The 20,382-nt window shown below is 31.2% G+C and overlaps 2 protein-coding genes across 9 annotated transcripts in view; one reads left to right on the forward strand and one right to left on the reverse strand.

Moving 5' to 3' along the window:
• Nucleotides 1-20,382, reverse strand: part of LOC145278014 (monocarboxylate transporter 9-like) — a 215,576-nt gene that overhangs the window by 116,671 nt on the left and 78,523 nt on the right. For 2 of the 7 annotated variants that reach the window (XM_080130199.1, XM_080130197.1), the window contains exon 2: nucleotides 5,800-5,974. The exons of the other annotated variants lie outside the window; for them this stretch is intronic. In XM_080130199.1, the coding sequence (XP_079986325.1) occupies nucleotides 5,800-5,970 (171 nt within the window). In that variant the 5' untranslated portion in view covers nucleotides 5,971-5,974. The remainder of the gene's footprint in view (nucleotides 1-5,799; nucleotides 5,975-20,382) is intronic. 7 annotated transcript variants of the gene reach the window in all.
• The window catches only part of LOC145278015 (monocarboxylate transporter 9-like), a 93,417-nt gene that overhangs the window by 36,256 nt on the left and 36,779 nt on the right, over nucleotides 1-20,382 (forward strand). For both annotated transcript variants that reach the window (XM_080130206.1, XM_080130207.1), the window contains one exon: nucleotides 7,236-7,422. In XM_080130206.1, the coding sequence (XP_079986332.1) occupies nucleotides 7,236-7,422 (187 nt within the window). The remainder of the gene's footprint in view (nucleotides 1-7,235; nucleotides 7,423-20,382) is intronic.

Here is a 20,382-nt window from a genome sequence, read left to right on the forward strand (position 1 = left end):
CCTTTTTTTTATCTCTTTCTACTCTTTTCATTTATCTTGTTAAGTCTTGGCATTGTCTTAATTAATCAAAGAATGAATTATATAAAAAGAATGAAACGTTACCATGAAAAAATTCAGATACAGTATGCCAGGAGATACGACTTTCTTTTTAAATAAGACGATAAATGTAATTCCAATGATTAAGGCAATCCTGACCTCCTTCAGATGTATCTATATGTATGCCTTAAGATATCACAAATTTTTTGAAATACGATTTCGAAAATTGCGCAACGCTAAAAAAATTAAGAAACGAAAACTAAAAATACAAGCACACACACACACACACACACACACACACACACACACACACAAGATGAAAGCTGTGTGTGTGTAAGTGCATACTGTCTCGACCTCTTTCCCTGACCCCTCTCGGTTCATTTTTGTTAGCCGCTCATCATTGTCTCCATGGCAAGTTGGTAAAAATTTTATTGTTTATATTTCTTATTCATTCTTTCTGTTATATTAAGATTTAAATATTAATCATTTAGTAAGATAATTCGCCGTTTTTTAGTTACCATATCGCCTGTGTGCGCGTAAAAGCCTTGCTTTATTTCCTCTCTTTTTTGCATGCATTTCGTACGCTAGCACTCTCCTAGGCGGTAAATACAACTCTTTTATTGTCTTCTTTGTTAACATTTATTATTATAAAGTTCTGTACCATTACTATTATATTTATCTTTCTTTAGTGATAGTTGAGTGTAATTTGAGTATAATTTGGAACAGATTAATTCTATTTATTTAAATTCAAATGGGAATGCTTATTTTAAGATGCAATTTTAAGAGATACGCTGGCGGTTATTGAACAAATTATACTCGGATCTCCATGTATTATTGTATATATATATATATATATATATATATATATATATATATATATATATATATATATATGTATGTATATATATGTTTTAACTCTTTTAACTCATTTCAAAGTGTTTTTAACGTTTGTTCGAGCAAACAGTTAATAAAACATGTTAAAAAACACTTTGAAATGAGTTAAAAACATATTTAATCTGAAAAGGAAACACTAGGTAAGTGGATAGTCCTTAATCCGCGGAGTTTCGAAGAAATACTTTCCTTCTCATCAGAGGGTAGGAAGTAGCAAAATGCGGGATCAGATTTTCCATGCAAGAGTATTTGATGAAACAACAACTAAGTCAAAGATCTTACTTGAAAAAAAAGTGAAGCAGAGGGAATATGGTAAAGAAAAAGGTGATTACACATGAATGGATAGTCTGGTGGAAGATAAATAATCCAATGAAATATAAGCTCAATCTCCTATTTGGTTTTATCGAGCTTTTACATCTGGCTGAGATAACATTATAAATATTAATTCTTTGATATTTATAATATACTTTAATTTTACCATCTTGGATCATTTTGGTAAATTTAATTGTAATTTTTATTATATATATATATATATATATATATATATATATATATATATATATATATATATCATTATATAAAAGTCCATTTGTGTGTGATTTCTTTCCTCATAGGTTCCAAAACGGCTGAGCCTATCTCTTGCAATTTTCACACAAAGTTTATATGTCTAGCAGTGTTCTTAGATTTGTTTTCTACAGAAATTCATTCGATAATATCAAACATCTATAACAACCTGATCTTAAAAATAGCTTTTCGGTCTTATCGATATAAAGAATAATTTTTACAAGGAATATTTTACGTTGCACGGGCAAAGTAGGATAATAAAATTTCACCAAATCACTCCTTTAAAAAATAGTTTTATTATAAATTGGAGATAGAGTTTAGTGGAATAGCATTCAACTACATATCGAATGATCCTCAGTTCAAGCCCGAGTGTACCTCACCATTTTATTTTTTTTCTTATTAATGAGTCCAATTACGATAAAAGGAGATACCTTTTATAATCGCCGCAAATCATTACTCCGTTTGCATATATTTTAATTAAACATTAATCAGAAGTGACATTTTCAGGCCATTAATCGTTAAGACCGAACATCAGTAGACGTGATATCGTAAACAAACACGGTGGAATTTGATGACCGACATTATCATTGTTATTTTTATATTATTATTATTATTATTATTATTATTATTATTATTATTATTATTATTATTTTCAAATTAGTTCACCAGGCAAATTATTAAATAAAGGATTGATTCTATAATAATACATACGCAATCTGCATGAATTAAAATATCATGTCCAAGCGCATTGTACGACGGGGCAACGCCAGCTGGTATATATATATATATATATATATATATATATATATATATATATATATATATATATATAGTGTCGCCAAAAAGAAAGTCCGCACTTGTCATTTTTTCAAAAACCGCAAATTTAAGCTAAATTGAATGTAAATTGTTTAAACAACCTATACCTCATTTGGTTCGTCTTTTGGTTTCTCTATAATCTTACCGTTCATCTTTTACTTTTATTTAAAGTATCCTTGTGTTCACATCAATTTAAAATATTAGTTTCAGCAAATCGGGAAGGTAAAAAGAAACTCCACAGCAACACATCAGCTTTAAACCAGCTTAAAATATTTACCTTTTACCATCTCTAATCGTAAAATATCAAACTTTTAGCATCTCTTATCGTAATTGTCGTTGTATCTAGGTTATAGAACGAAACATTTAGTTCATATATCTCGAGTCTCCCTTAGTGATCGTCAGGAGATCATTAATCTCCACCTTTCTGGTTTATCCAATCGAGAAATCGGCCACGGATTGAAATTTGATGAGAAAACGGTACGAATGACTGTGCAAAAGCACCAAAACACTGGCAGTGTTCGTGATGCCTCTTAATCTGGTCGTCCTAGAGTTACTTCTTACAGGAAGACAATGCTATCAGGATCTGCAGCATAAGAAACAAATTTGAAACGGCTCATGAAATTCAATAACTGTAAAAGTGCGCTTTTTCTCCAGTTAAGGACAGATTGAAGAAATTTAATTTGCGAAGCTGTGTTTTAAGACGTAAGCCAATGATTACTGTAAAGAACAGAAACCGCTTTCTGGGCTTCATCAGATGAAATGGAGATCATCGTCGAAAGAAAGATGAAGAATTTTATCCTAGATGCACAGTTTCAACGCTGCAAGGTGGTGAGGGTTCAGTTTTGGTGTGGAACGTTATTAGTGCCAATAGTCCAGGACCTATAGTTCGCTTGCAAGGTTGAATTAATTAGTACATTAATATTAAGACTGAGCATTTTCTACCCTACTCTGGGCGGAATTTGGATGATAATCCTATCTTGATACAGGATAATGGTCCCATTTATACAGCTGGCAATGTCATAATGTTTCTTGAAGAGCATGATATTTCATGTTTTGATTAGCCTGAGCAATTTCCAGACCTCAATTCTATCGAAAACCTACGGCATTACATCAAGCAACTGTTACGCAATGATAAAATTTCAAATCTGTAAGAATCTTGGACAAAAATTAAAGACAAGTAGGATGCCCTTTCACTGGAGTATTGCCGCGGACAAATTGAAGAGAATGTCCCAAAAGTTGCAGGCTGTGGAATTGCAGAAGGGCTATGCTACTAAATATTAACAAGTTCATTATGTTCCTGTTGCATTTTGTTGCATTAATGTTCTAAAGTTACATTTAAATAACAATTTTCCATGGTGCAGAGTTTCTCTTGCCTTCCGGATTTGAAGTTATTTTTAAAATTGACGTGTACACAAGGATACTTCAATTAAAAGTCAAATATGAACAGGTAAAATTATGGAGCAATAAAAGTCAAATTAAATGAATGGTTGTTGAAACAATTACATTCAATTTAATTTAAATTTGCGGTTTTGAAAAAATGACAAGTGCGACCTTTCTTGTTGGTGGTACTATATATATATATATATATATATATATATATATATATATATATATATGCCTCTGTGTGTGAACGCGCGTGCGCGCTAGTGTGTGTGCACACGTGTGTGTGCGTGCGTGCGCGCGCGCGTAATTGGTTTATCGAAATACTGATAAAAAAATAACCTGCTCGTAGAAATAGTGGCACAAACACTTCATTAAAACCGGGCCAATATATTTTGCTCGAAATGTTCGTTTGGTGATTTAGCTTTATTTAACAAGTGTAACATTTTTATACAATATAAGAATAAAAATACCCCGGATGGGTAAACGATGATAGGAAGGGGAGACAATAAATTATTATGTGTAGTAGCTATTTAAGAGGAGGAGAATGAGAAAGAGTTGAAAAGAGTAGCAGCAAAAGGGGGGGGGAATAAAAGGTAAAATAGTCGGCATAATAAATATACATTTAAGAAAGTGGAGAAATAATAATAATAAAAAGCATGTACAGAACCAGATAAATTATTTAGATGCGATCGGAAGAAAAGTAAAAAAATCAAAATCAAAAAATGAAATAAAATTTATTAACTAAAGCAGAGTCCGTGGATCACATATTTCTTTTTTTAATTTATCATTATTATATTATTTTTATTTTCGGAAGTATAGGCCATATTTAGAAACGCTTAATTAGCTCTAATTTAAATATTAAATTCATTTAGACATTTTTACATTGGATTATGTTGTTAAAAAACCTTTGTGCAAGGTTCACCATTTTACAGAGATTTGGCCTCCTTAAAGGAATTAATAATAAGCTGTCAATCGAATACAAGTTCTATTTGGACTAGCTTACTGTTTATGTTTCTACGACTCGACATTATGTAGCATTTTATTATTTTTATTAGGTTATTAACTAAAGCAGAGTATGTGGATCACATATTTCTTTTTTTTTCATTTATCATTATTTTTATTTCCGGGAGTATAGCTCATATTTAGAAACGCTTATTTAGCTCTAATTTAAATATTAAAATACGTTTATAGATTTGTACATTGGATTAAGGTGTTACATTGGATTAACGTGTCAAGTTGGATTAACGTGTTAAAAAAAAACCTTTGTGCAAGGTTCTCCTTTTATAGGAACTGGGTCCCTTTAAAGGAATTAATAATAAGCTGTCAAGCAAAGCGTAATACAAAGTTCTGGGTTTATTCCTTGAATACTATTTCGACTAGCTTATTGTTTATGTTTCTACGACTCGACATTGTATAGCATTTTATTATTTTCTTTCCCATTAAATATTTTCGTATTATTTAAAATAATCCCGAATTTTCGATCTTTATAGTAAAATAAAAAACCTGGCCATATTTCTTTGAGAACATGTGACAGAATGACAAGGGAAATAACCCAGTTATTCTAAAAGCAAGACACATCTAACTAAACTGCAATGTGCATCCCAGACTGTGAGAATTTTGAATTGGTTGACTTGCCGAGGGTAGGTCGGTGGGGAAGAAAGGAGTGCTGATAGCTGTGACCAACACGGCCGGTGGTCCGTTAATCAAAGAACCTGAGTGCCTATTCCTTACAAGTTAAATAGATATTCCAGTCACGCGTGAATCTCGTTGACTGAGAGTTGGAGTAGATAAAAGGGGTGGCCGCTCTACTACTGTTGTTGTAGTTGTTGTTGCTGTCTTTTAGACAAATTACACTTCCACCATCGTTACCCATTTGTTACTTTTACAAGGAAAGACTGCTTGTAAGCAACGTCGACATTTCGTTGCAAGACTTAAACGGTCTTTTCTTCCCCTCTCCCTACTCGTCGGTATGCTAATTCCGACAAGACCTAACTATAAACAGATGCCCGTCAAGATATGCGTGAACACATCTTAATAATAAGAAAACAGTATTCGCTTTCGTGACTATTTTTGCAAAATAATCCATTGACAGCGAAGAATGAGACTCACCTGCCCAGACAAAATAAATGAAGAGAAAAAGTTGTAAATCACTGATCTTAAACACAACGGGGTCAAGAAGAGATTTGCACCCATGAGAAATCCTCCCACTGATTTTTGAAAGGTGTGTCTCAGTGGAATATGTAATGCTTGCAGTAATATTGGCCGAGTTGCATACTTCATTTTGCTGAAAAGAAAGAAATATGCATTAAATGTTTATTAATAAAATGCGATACTTATGCAGAGAACGACCGTTTTTTTTTTCGTTAATGTTGCTTCGGCATATTTCGGCATCTTACATAAACTGCCAGAATATGGTGAAACACTCAGCCACCTCATCAGAGACAGATAATTGCTTGAAAGAAAATATTTTTAATCGTGCAAAAGTTTTCATCATATTTATAATTGTTACCTCACAATTACAGAATTTGCAATTGTTACTCGCTATTCTCTTCCCCTTGGAGCTCTCCGGTGTTTTGTAGCAAAACATTTTATTTTTGCTATTTTTCGTCAAAAAATGTATTCTGTAATAGTTTTTTTCCTTATCGTAAATTTTTGATATATTAATTACTGCAACATGGCATTTAAGTAGACGCAATTTATTTGCCTTGGCATCCAATATTAAACGAATCGAATTTCGCAATCATTATGTTTTATAACAAAAATCAAACTGTTGTAAGTTTCATGGATAAATATTTATTTTTTTGTAAAATAATATGAAACAACAAATGAAAACAATTTTGTTAGATTTTTAGGATTTTTGAAAAAATATTTTTGATAAACATTTTTATTTGCTTGTTTTATATTATTTGTAAGAAATATTTTTGCTTATTTTAGTATTTTTGTAAGAAATATGTTTGTTTATTTTCGTATTTTTTATAAGAAATATGTTTGTTTATTTGAGTGATTTTTGTAAGAAATATGTTTGTTTATTTTGGTATTTCCTTGTAAGAAATACTTTTTGTTTATTTCGACATTTTTTGTAATAAATATTCTTGTTTATTTTGGTAATTTTTGTAAAAATATTTGTTTATTTTGGTATTTTTTGTGAAAAATATTTCTAGTATTTAGTATATTTGTAAAAAATATTCTTGGTTATTTTGGTATTTTTGTAAAAATATTTTTTTGTGTGTTTTTGTAAGAAATATTTGTGTTTATTTTGGTATTTGTTGTAAGACATATTTTTGTTTCTTTGTATATTTTTGTAAGAAATATGTTTATATTTTTGGCATTTTTTTTTTGTAAGAAATGTTACTCTTTTAAAAATTTTATTCGTAAAGACTGTTTATCTTTGTTTATTCTTTTTTTCCGTAAAGGATAAAAGGTAGACGATTTCTTTTTTTTCTTTTGGAAGACTTTCAGTCGACTGAAGGGCAGCTGTTAACAAAAGTTTAAGAACAGTGGTTTACAACTTCTTCTATTCTAAATACATATTTTCTTTTTTTCAGGACTATGAAGTACGCAACTCAGCCAATGTTACTGAAAACATTACATATTCCACTGAGAGACGCCTTTCAAAAATCGGTGAGAGGATTTCTCATGGGTGCAAATCGCTATTCTCCAATCTTTTTGATCCTGTTGTGTTTAAGAGCAGTGGTTTACAACTTCTTCTATTCATTTATTTTGTCTGGGCAGGTGAGTCACATTCTTCGCTTTCAATGGATTCTTTTGCAAAGATAGTTACGAAAGCGAATACCGTTTTGTTTATTTTATTATTCACCCATATTTTTACGGGGATATTTTTATTAAGCACTTAAAATCATCGCCAGTCAGCTCGGCTAGTTTGACTGCATTATAGAACTTGTTCCCCAATGCTTCAAACGTTAGGAAATCGTGCTGGCTGTCCGTGACTATGTTCAGGTATTTCCAACATTTATGGAATAAGGTTGTGTTTGGCCTGAATAATTTCGATAGGAGTTTAATAGTCTCTGAAAAATCCAAGTCTGTGATTTTGTTGGGTAATATGAAATCCATAAAGCTACTATGTTTGGTAGTTTTCAGTTTTCTTAATAGTAGACATCTTTCACGTGTAAGTTTAAAAGGCACTTTAATCAAGTAAAAGCGAAATTGAAAAGTATTTTAAACATATTTTTTAATATCTGTCAGAGGGATCTAATCATTATATGACTTTATTTCAACTGAAAGTGCTCAACGATAAGAAACGAGTTTCTTAAAGGGGCTGACATAATTATTTTCTATAATAATTTTTAAATACCCACAGACACCAGTGTTTCATCTTTTAGGGAATAATCAGTGCAGGGTGTCACGATTAACACCGCTCGAGAAACAATCCCTGATTCGATTAGCAAGGACTAAGACCATTAGGCTACCGTTAACCGCGAGAAATATTGTTGAATTTTACACATTTATTTTCAAATGCTTTTAAACGTCTGTCAGAGTGATCTAATCATTATATGATGATCTGCATATAAGAGCTAAATTGACCGTAATCAGTTTTTTAAAATAGTCAACCATTTTAGGAGCCTATTCGTGACCACACACACACACACACACACACACACACACACTCACACACACACACACGCACACACATTCAGCTTTATATTATATATACATTTAGTAAAACTGGTAATTAGTAAAAACCTGACGAGAGTGCTCAATACGATTGCAGAGCAAATATGTGTTTTATTTTTTATTAGCATTTTATCTGTTTGGTTACATATGTTTCGGATGTTGGATCATGATTACGATCCAATAGCCTCGTCGGACCTTACAGAAATGGTTGTTAGTATTTGGAAGAAGTGTTTTTGAGGAAATACCTATTTCCTCTAAAACAATAAAATACACACACACATACACACACACACACACACACACATATATATATATATATATATATATCAATCTACCTACATATTCATATCCTGTATGTATATTTACTTATATTTTACTATATGTATTTACTTACATACTTCCTTACTTTATCCGGTATTTGCAGATACCGGGCATCTTCTCCCATTAAATGTTTTTTACTTTTTTTTAACATTTTATTTTTTATTTTATATTTATTTATTTATTTATTTATCAATTAATTTATTTATTTTTCCATTTAGTGTCTTTTAATAACTCCTGCTGACATTTTCTTAAGTAATAACCTGTACATTTCAGTTGAGCTCTTTTTTTTTGCCCTATATTTTTCGCGCCTTTTAACGTCATTTTGTCTGGGTCATTTTGACTTTTGCTCTTCTATTTTATATTTAATTCTATCACAATTTAATCTTTTTTCTCATCTTCTTCACTGATTTTTCTTAATTACACTTTGTCTCGGCAGCCGTGTTAAACGCATATCTTATTTTTCATTTATTAATATTATTGGAATTTTCCCCCCTTTTCCTTGTACATATTTGTGAATTATTCCACGGATTTCGGCCTTTTGGATTATTTTGGACCATCTTCCAATTACGTGATTTCCTTTTATTTTACTTGTGCGAATGGAAATTTAATTAACTTTCTTGGATTTATATTTTTGGATTTTACCATCATTGGATAATTTACTTTTCGCCAGACTATCCATTCACGTGAAATCTCCTTTTTCTTCACCATATTCCCTCTGCTAACTTTTTGTTATCAAGTAAGATCTTTGACGTACTTGCAGTTTCATCAAATACTTTTATATGCATCCCGCATTTTGCTAATTCCTACCCTCTGATGAGAAGAAAAGTATTTCTTCGAAATTCCGCGGATAAAGGACTATCCACTTATCAAATGTTTCCTTTTCAGGTTAAATATGTTTTTTAACTCTTTTTCAAAGTGTTTTTTAAACATGTTTTATTAACTATTTGCTCTTATATATATATATATATATATATATATATATATATATATATATATATATATATATATATGGGTTGAGCATATTGGTAAGTGATATACTAATTACTATTAGTGTATGAAGCGATGCTCTTTGTGTAAACAAATTGAACTTAGGTATTTGGACAATGTCAAAACATTGTTAATTCACAAATGTCAAATCGTTGAACTTGATCCCTTCACAGCCAAATTGTTGGACGAAAACGGACCACAAAGATTTTCCCAAATCTCAATACTCGCTATGTCAAATTTCGAGTTATTTCGTAAGGAAATGTACAGAGACAGACACACAGACAGACACCCACACACACCCACACAGACAATTTCACTTTGCTCGGACCGTTTGTACTGTTGTTTATGTGTATATGTATATATACATATATTAAGAAGTTTTACTCATGTCCAGGTAAATTACCTCTAAAATTTGAAGTGTTTCGACCCAACATTTGCGGAGGAGTTTGGTAGAGTCTGCAATGGGTAACTCTTTTAACTTTGGTCGCTCGGCTGAAAAATTTTGCGCAAAAACTGATTAACAATCTTGCTGCATGTCTGCACACTCTTTATGTAGAATTTCAAATGCTTAGACTCAAAATTGGTTAAATAGTTTGAACTTTGACCCCTTGGCAGCAACATCCTTGGCCGAAAACCAATTAAAATTTTTCCCAAAATCTCTGACTTTGATGGAGAGAAGATTAAAACTTGCTACTATGGTTTCAAATGATTTGAAATAACAGCAAGGGAAGAAAATGTTTGCTCTCTATGTCTATCTCTCTTTCTTATTCTTTATCCTCCCCCATCTTCCTTCCTCTCTCTCTATTTAAATTCCTTTCTCTTACACCTTAGAGATAAAATAGATAGTAACGCTATACGCGCTGATATGATTTTTCTATAATAATCCGCTTATATAATATTTAAAGCTTTATATTCTTTATTAATTTTCACTGTTTATAAACAGAGAAATAGTGACAGAGAGAGAGAGAGAGAGAGAGAGAGAGAGAGAGAGAGAGTCAGACAGACAGACAGACAGACAGAAAGACAGACAGAAAGACAGACAGAAGCGGGAGTCATAGATACGGCATAAAATACATTTTGACACAACTGTCAGAGGTTAAGTCGTATTAAATTGAATTTCTTTTTATTCAAAGAGTCTAAAAATTGGTTGGGAGCCTTTTGGTAATATTCAGGTATTTCAAGTTATGTGAATAGGTTTACCATATGTATTATTTAAATAGAATATTAATTATATAAATAAATTATGTATTATATGAATAAAATATTAGTTATATAAATAAAATATACATTATATAAATAAAATATGAATTATAAAAAATAATATGCGTTATATGAATGAAATATATATTATATGAATAAAATATGTAATATATTAGTCCTCGCGCGAAAGCGCAGGACACAAAATGTTTTAAATAATAATAATAATAGAATAACAATAACAAAGTCTTTCGCTAGCGGGGACTACTATTGAGCGTAGCCAGTTATACACTCCTTTTGACATTTTCATCTCTATTTTTCTCGTTATCTACTGAATATTTTTAATTAAACCTATATGAAATATGTTCCTTATTAAATTGAAAAGATTTTCTATTCTGAAAGAAGTTTTAAAAAAGTTAATCTAAAAAAGTTATTTTAAAGTTTTTGTTAAAAAATTCAGATTAAGGTATTAAATTTTTATACTTTACTTCGTAAAATTTATGAAAGTACACTTTGAAGATAAATAAATTTCAAATTGAATCATGTGCCTTTATTTTTAAAGCCTATCGTAAATACATTTTGTTTAACAATTTTCATGCCTAGAATGAAATACTTTTCTAACTTGTAAATAAAATGAGTATTATAAATACAAAATATATATTATATAAATATTATATAAATAAAATATGTATTATCTGAAAATATGTATTATATGAATAAAATATGCATTCTATAAAAAGTATTTATTATATAAATAAAATACTTATTATATAAATAAATATGTAATCTGCTAATAGAATATGCTTTATATATAAAAAAGATGTATTATAAAAATAAGATATGCATCATATGAAGAAAATATGTCTTATATAAATAAAATTATATTATAAAAAATAAAACTATATTATAAAAATAAGATACGTATTATAAAATAAAATCTGTATTATAAAAATAAGGTATGTATTTTATAAATAAAAATGTATTATAAAAATAAAATATGTATTATACAAATATAAAAAAATCATAAAAATATGTATTATATAAATAAAAATATATTATATAAATAAAAATATATTATAAAAATGAAATACGTACTATATAGATATGTATTATATAAAGAAAATATGAATTATATGAATAAAATATTTATTGTATAAATAAAATATGTGGTATATAAATAAAATATCTATTATAAAAATAAAATATGTACTATATAAATAAAATATGTATTATATAAATAACATATGAATTATATAAATAAAATATAAATTATATAAATAAAATATGTACTATATAAATAGAATATGTATTATATAAATAAAATATGAATTATATAAATAAAATATCTATTATATAAATAAAATATGTATTATATAAATAAAAAATGAATTATATAAATAAAATATTAATTATATAAGATACGTATTATATAAATAAAATATGTATTATATAACCAAAAATGTATTATAAGAATAAAATATGTATTATATAAAGAAAATATTTATTATAAAAATAAATATCTATTATAAAAATAAAATATGTATTATATAAAGAAAAGATGTATTATAAAAATAAAATATCTATTATAAAAATAAAATATGTATTATATAAACAAATTCGTTTTAAATGAGTGAATTCTTTAATTTTCAAATAAAATATGTATTATATAAAGAAAATATTTATTATAAAAATAAAATATCTATTATGAAAATAAAATATGTATTATATAAACAAAATCCGTATTAAATGAGTGAATTCTTTAATCTCCAAATAAAATATGTATTATATAAATAAACTATACATTATGCAAATAAAGTAGGCATTGTATCAATAAAGATGTATTATATAAAAATATGTATTATATAAAAATATGTATTATATAAAAAATATGTATTATATAAAAATACGTAAATTATAAAATAAATATGTATTATATAAATTAAATATGTAATCTATAAATAAAATATTTATTATATAAATGAAATAAATGTTTCATAAATAAATATGTAAGTTAATAATTAAATTAAATAATAGTTACATTTCAGTATCTTAAAGTATTTGTTTTAAATTTTAGGTAGTGTATTATAAGTACAGCACTTTATTAAAATGTAAATATATTAAATTGGCATTTCATCTATTCTAATAATCGACCAATGTAGCAAGATTCCTTGATTTTCAATTTTTTCTTAAGAACCAATTAAGCTGAAGCCTTAAATTTTAAATATTTTCTATAATTTAATGGATTGAGATCAAAATTCAGAAAATGATAAAAAAAACACGCACGTGCCTACGTATAAGCTAGTAACAGTCCGCCTGGCGTTGCTCGGTCGTAAAATACGCGTAAATATTATATTTTAATTAAGGCATATTTCTTATTTCTCATAAATAAAAAATTTCGTTAAATACAATAACAAAAAAGAAGTAAAAAAAGAATTCTGATATAAACTGAGACATGTGCCTGCGAGTATTTCTTTTTCCAAAGTGTTCACTTTTAAGTAAAAAAAATAGTCGAGCTGAGATCGATAACAGAACCTAAAGACAGTGGATCAAGTACGATAACCATTAGGCGCGATTTATTTGAAATAAATTTAACTATTTTGCTTGTTTAAAGTCAAAGGTGTGAGTATACTGCAATGAGTGAGAGAATTGCTATTTTTATATCACTCTTATGTTCATTTGGGCCTTTTTTCTAACTTACGCTGGGTTTCACCAACGTCTCTATGATGGCAACTTTGGCAAGGAATAGTGTATATACCTGCATTGGAAACTGGTTTGTTTTGGAGATGTTTTGTAGTTTTTAATATTTGTCTTATAGTTTGTGGTGTGGTTTGTATGATTGGAATTCCTAGTTTGTTTAGTGTTGCAAATTATTGTATTATTGGTGTGTGTAGGGAAAAGAGAAAGGTCTGGTGTATATGATTTTTGATTATTTATCCTGGAAAATATTTCTGTAGCTTTTCGCTTAGCATTCAATATGAAATACGTAGGAGGGTAATAAGTAATGCTCTTGAAATACTTCCCATAGCAGTAGAGCAACGAAACTTGGCACAGTTATTAGTCTTTCTCTACATAGGAACCACCCAGAGTTATGCATTTCTCTCATCGTTTGATGCAGCTCTGGAGACCGTTTTTGTAGAACATCACAGGTTCGTCCTCCAACCACGGCGCGACTTCAGAAACCAAGGCTGCATCATCTGGGAAACGTTTTCCTTTCAAAAACAACTTCATGGCTGTGAAGAGGTGAACGTCATAGGGTGAAAGGTCAGGAGAGTAGGGAAGATGGGGAAGGATTTCATAATCACACGCCCGTGCTTCTGATCTGGCGACATGCGAGTTGTAGACCGGAGCGTTGTCCTGCAGGAGGAGGAGGTTACTTTTGCTGATCTTGCCTCGCCTCTTGATTTTGATAGCTTCCCTTAATTTCCTCAAAAGTGAAGCATAATGGGCTTTTGTAATTGTGGTACCCTTTGCCAGGTAATCTGTCATCACTACTCCGTCCTGGTCCCAGAAGACTGTGAGCATGACCTTGCCAGCGGAGTGCTGCACCCTTGCCTTCTTTGGAGGTGGTGAGTCCAAGTGCTTCCACTGCATTGACTGGGCTTTGGTCTCTGGATCATAGTGATGGACCCAGGTTTCATCATGTGTAATCGGTCTTTTGAAAAAGTTTGACTTGTCTTCTTGGCACATCTCCAAATTCATTCTCGAGCACTCGACGCGTTCTCGCTTCTGGAATAGTGTGAGCAACCTGGGAATCTATCTAGCAGACACCTTATGCATATGCAAATGGTCATGAATGATAGTTTCCACAGACCTGTACTATTCTTGACATTTTGGGCTATTTGGCGAATAGTAATGCGCCGATCTTCCAAAATGGCAGCCTCAACTTGACAGACCGATGCCTCATCAATGGCAGAAGGGGCGACCGGTTCTGGGAGCTGTTTCCACAGTTCCGGCCATGTTTGAATTCACGATGCCAGCGTTTTACAAGGTTATATGATGGGGTTTTATTACCATAAGTTTCTTCCATTTCATCAAAAGTCTCCTGTGGTGTGCATCCTTTCAAATACAAAAACCGGATCACTGTTCGACATTCAACAGGCTCCATTTCACACTTGACTCTGTTTAAACACCTGTAACACAGAAACCACAATTAGTCCAGAGCTGTAATTTTCCACATAACCCGTAGAGATAGAAATCATTGCACATGCACAATTTCAGCTAGATTAGATAACTGGGTCAGTACTTATTGCACGCTCCTCGTATGTGGGATATTGCAAGGGTTTATACCTCACAAACACTTGATAGACCCCTGAAGTACACCCGCATTTATATAATATTGTTAGGATAAACGACCGTTGAGAACAACCTGAGTTCTCTTATTTAAGAAAAATTTAATTATGTTAAGTATTTGTCAAGTGATGCCGTAAGATTTGATTTTCCTGAGAAGACCATCATGCCATACCCTGTCAAAAGCCGCTCTACCCTCACCTGCTTTGTCCAGTGTATGGTATATAGTTCAGAGATTACAGTAAGGATATCTGCTATAGAACGAACTTGTTAAAATCCATATTGTTAGTCAGTCAGAAGTTTAGCAATTGTAAAGTGATAGACTAGAGATTGATTAATTATTAACTCAAATATTTTGGCGAAAAGCGGGAGGGGGCGGTTTTTCGCCAGAATTCTTTTAAACTGGTACCACAAAAGCAGTTTACCCGCAATCAGGAAAGCAAGATTCCTTAAGGAATTTGTTGTATAGTTTGAAAAGAATTGGAGCAACCTCAGCGGAGCATCTTTTAATAGCATAGCCGGGTTGAGATCGGGTCCACATGCTCTTGAGATGTCTAGGTTTTTCTGCTTAGGAACATGTGCTTCAATTGCCGTTTTGAACCATTCAGTGGTCTCATTTGTGCACTGTTCAGCCAAAAGAGAAAAGATGTTTCCCCATGGGACATCTCTGATGAGATCCCTGATGGTTTCCCACTCATCCTTGTAACTCGTTGTTTTGAGCAATGGCTCTCCAGTTTTAGATCGAGAATTAAGGGCGATTTCTACTATTATCACAGCCTGATCAGCATTCCCGAGTGGGTCATGGGCATTTGTTACACAATCATCGGGAACTGTAATCAGAAATAGATCTAGAAGGGAGGCATGTTGATCTTGCTGACCTGGGAGACGTGTCGGGAACGTGACCGTCGGTTAAAGAGAATGAGATATAGAGATATGAGTTATGCTATTAGCTATGTCTGTGTAAGTAGAAAATCCAAGCCAATTACTGCGGTATACATTGAAGTCACGAAATACATCTACTCATGCGCTAGTATCGAGGGAGAATACTGTATCTATGCTGTCAGAGACTTGGTTGATTAGGGTCCAGTCCTGGGTCAAGGGGGATCGGTAGTGAAAATATAAGTAGCTAATGTTATTTTGCATTTTAAGTCTAAAGCATATAAACGCCTAGTCGTCTGATTCTAGTTTTGTTTCTCTAGTCAAGTTCGTGCATATGTCTGTCTGAGTGCTTATGGCAAAGTGGATACCCAGGCATGTTTAAGTGGTTAGACGGGGATGGACGAGTGTAGCGCTTAGATTTTCGGGGTGTTTGCAAGCAGAAATGATTCCGCATCATCTAAATTAGTTCTAAGCCCACGGCAAGGATATCTGTGAATGACAGCCTCAAGGTAGGAGGCAAATTGGTTTTGTTTTAGTTTATACCTGGTTTAATCGTAAACTACTGATTTTTTTTTTCGATTCTAATAAATTGCAATGGTAACTTCCAAATTATGTAGTGGAAATTACCTGAATATCACTGAATTATTTAAAAACAAATCTTTCATCGTGTTAGCAGGTTAAAAATGCGGCTATTTTGTTTAAATCGAAACGAAAAATTACCTCCCTTTTTAACTCTCCTGTGTCTTGCGATCGTTTTCGTAATTTTTGGATGTAATCATCTTAAAAATACGAGGAATACGAACATACGATTTATTTTCATGTAAAATTCAGTATTACGATTTCCAAAATTTCGCCTTAATATTGTGCGCCAAATATTTACATAAAAAGTCTTTTTTAAACCAAGACAGGACTTCTTTAAAACAATTAATAATAAACTGTATGTCTAACCGTCATACAATGTTTCAGCTTTCGTAATCGAACCCTATTTAGATTAGCTTACCTTTTCTTACTGAGAACAAATGTACAGATTGTTTTGTGAATCTGCTCGTTGAGCACGTGTAATTAGTAAGGTAGTTTATGTAATTTTTATTAACCTGTATACATATACTTTCGTTGAACAACTAGTATGCGTGCCACTGGGCTTCAGAAATCCGGGAAATTTTCTTGTCATATGTGAACTACTTGCTGAAGTGGGTGCTTGCCGAGGGGTTCATTGTGTCTGCTATTTTGCATGATAAAACGTGAAAGAGAAAGCTTTGTACTTACGTTTTATAGAAAACGATGGACTTTATATATATATATATATATATATATATATATATATATATATATATATATATATATATAAAAGACTCTATGTGAAAACACTTTTCAACCTATATACTCAACAGACAGAAATCTTTTTAATCGGTTTTCATCAGGAAAAAACGGCAGTTAAAGGGTCAAAATTAAAAATTGGTACTTGGAGATCGTAGGATTTTTTAATGTTTGTCAACAGTTTCCCAGGTTTAGAAACACTTCTTAAAGATCGTATCAAGCTGATCTAATGGTTATCGTACTTGTCTCATTGTCTTTAGGTTTTCATTTCGATCTCAGCTCGAGTATATATTTTTTACTTACAAAAATCGAACAAAAAATAACAATCCTTGCATGCATGTCTCAGTTTTGTTTTCGTTATTTTACTTTATTTTTTGTAAGGAATTTAATGTTACGTTTAACGCCAGGTAAATCTTCTACTATCTATCTATCTATCTATCTATCCCTCTCTTTCTCTCTCTCTCTCTCTCTCTCTCTCTCTCTATATATATATATATATATATATATATATATATATATATATATATATATATATATATATATATATATAGTGCTAATGCTTTTACTGATCCGCGCTATTTTTTAATTCGTATTTCCAAGTTTAAGTTTTATGATGTTTTTTTTTATTCAATTGAAAAGTTAAAGTAGAGAATAGGTAAGAAACACCCTACCCTCCCCATGTTAAGAATGGCTTTTTAAATAATAACGTGATTATTTCAGTACGGATCAATAAGTGCATGAGTACCATATATATATATATATATATATATATATATATATTTACACAGATACAGACACACACACACACACATACACGCACGCATACACACACATACACACATACACACACATATATATATATTTGTATATTTTAGCAGCAATCATTATTTAGACACGTCTGATTGAACACGACTGAGTTATTCCTTTTTCCGATCTGTTAGGATATCGCTTCGATTTGCCGAGCGGTCTTTTTAATTTCGGTAGGCATATAATATAGAACGGCACCCAAAAGTTGTTGTTCGGCTATATTTTTCTCAAGCGCTTTCTATCGGGGCATCTAATTATCGTCAAGAGCAATTGTTGTTGGTTTTTGTTCTTTTCTTTTCCTTTGAGTCTCGATATATATATATATATATATATATATATATATATATATATATATATATTAAATTGGCTATGAAGGTGGGTGTAGGAGGGTTGGAGGCGAATGAGTTTTATTTTATTTTATTTATTTATTTTTTAGTTTCGGTTTTCCTATTTTATAGTTTATCAATTTAGTTTCTTGTTAGTTATTAAATACTGTTAGTATATTTGCCCCGGTGTTGAATCAGATCCGGTTTAAGAAGGGCTGTAGTTTTTTTTTTATAAGTATGGTTTCTAGTAATTTTAGTCGTCGTGTGCAGTTGTTAAGATATCAAATTTTAGTATTTTAAGATCAGATATTTCAAATGTCGGACGTTTTAGGTTTTTCTTGTGGGATTTTAGGTGTTGTTTTGTGGCGCAATTGTCAACTAAATGATAGATTAGCCGTCGGAAATGTGTTGTTGTTGTAAGGCCTGTGTATGCGTTGTAGGAGTTTTTAGAGTAGGTTCGGAGGCATTTTTCGAGGAGCAAATAAATCCATACACTATATTAGTTTGGTTTAGTGTGGTGCTAGTATTGTTATTTTTTTAAATTATTTAATTGGAAGTTTTAAATTTAGTACAATGTATTATTTGTTTGATATTTTTGTTTTGGTCGATGCGCCTCGTGTATCTCTTAATTAGGTTTGTTATTTTTGTCTGTTGTGTAGTTAGTGTAATTGGTTTTATAGTATACTTTGATGGTTTCCTTTTTGTTAGGGTTAGCGTTTATTCTTTTATTGTGGAGTGAGTTTATATAAAGTTTTATGTGTTTATCAACGATTTTATTGGGAAAGTTATTGTTTTATGTTTGTTAGTTCATTGTTTGTAAAATATTTGACGGGTTGATGCTATATTGTATGAGCCGTGGATCAAATTTTTTATAAGGGCAGTTTTATATTTTTCTGGGCATTCCCCACGGTAATTTAGGAGTATTGCTTTATTGTTGGTAGGTACTTTTTGTACGTTGAAATGGTGTATTTAGTGGGGTTGCTTGAATCGACTAATACGTCTAGAAATCGTATTTTATTATTTCTGTTTAGTTCATGAGTAAATTTTCTCGGTTTATTTTGAGTTTTTTAATGCCATGTACTGATTCGGCTGCAATGAATATATCGTCAACATATCGGGCATAGATAGTGGGTTTATTTTTTGATCTGATAAGATTTTATTTTCGAGGTAGGTCATATAATTTTATAAATACACCAAGCCTCAAAGGAAAAGAAAAGGAAAAGAAAACAATAACAATTGCTCCTGACGATAATCGGATGCACCGATAGAAAGCGCTTGAGAAAAATATGGCCGAACAACAACTTTTGGACGCCATTCTATATTATAGCCTGTCGAAATTAAAAAGACCGCTCGATTCATATATATATATATATATATATATATATATATATACACACACATACATGTATGCATATATATCGATTTCGAGCGCGACTACTTTATAAATTTATGTTCTCTGTCCCCCTCTCTACTTCCCTCTCGAATTGGATGTGTTCGCAGGTGACTCTTTAAGCCAGTAAAACCGAGACAGATAATGCCACAGAATTGGCACACCCGATCCGTTCTGTTTGCAGTGTCATTATTGGAGTGCAAGACAGGTTTTGCACATTTGCACAAATGGCGTTTGAGGCCAGCAAGAGATAGAGATAATTTTCTACATATGTCACAGGTAAATTTGTGGACCCGGTGCTGGACCCTGTTTGCTTTTCGAATCAATCATTTGTAAGCATTGTACTGTATGCGGCTAGTCTCTAAAGATTCTGCGCTTTCAAGTATCAGTTTCCGCCACTTACTTCTATCTAAAGCCATTTTTTCTATTAGGCCACCAATAGTTCCAATAGTTCACATAAGATTTTATAGGCGTCCTTAAATCTCTTCTTAGGTTTTTAACTTTTCTCTTTCCTTCCCACATTTCATCATAGAATAATTGCCTTGGCAG

This window comes from Euprymna scolopes, chromosome 6 (assembly GCF_053919585.1).
Source record: "Euprymna scolopes isolate OS-2025 chromosome 6, ASM5391958v1, whole genome shotgun sequence".
In the NCBI taxonomy this organism is placed as follows: Eukaryota; Metazoa; Mollusca; class Cephalopoda; order Sepiida; family Sepiolidae; genus Euprymna; species Euprymna scolopes.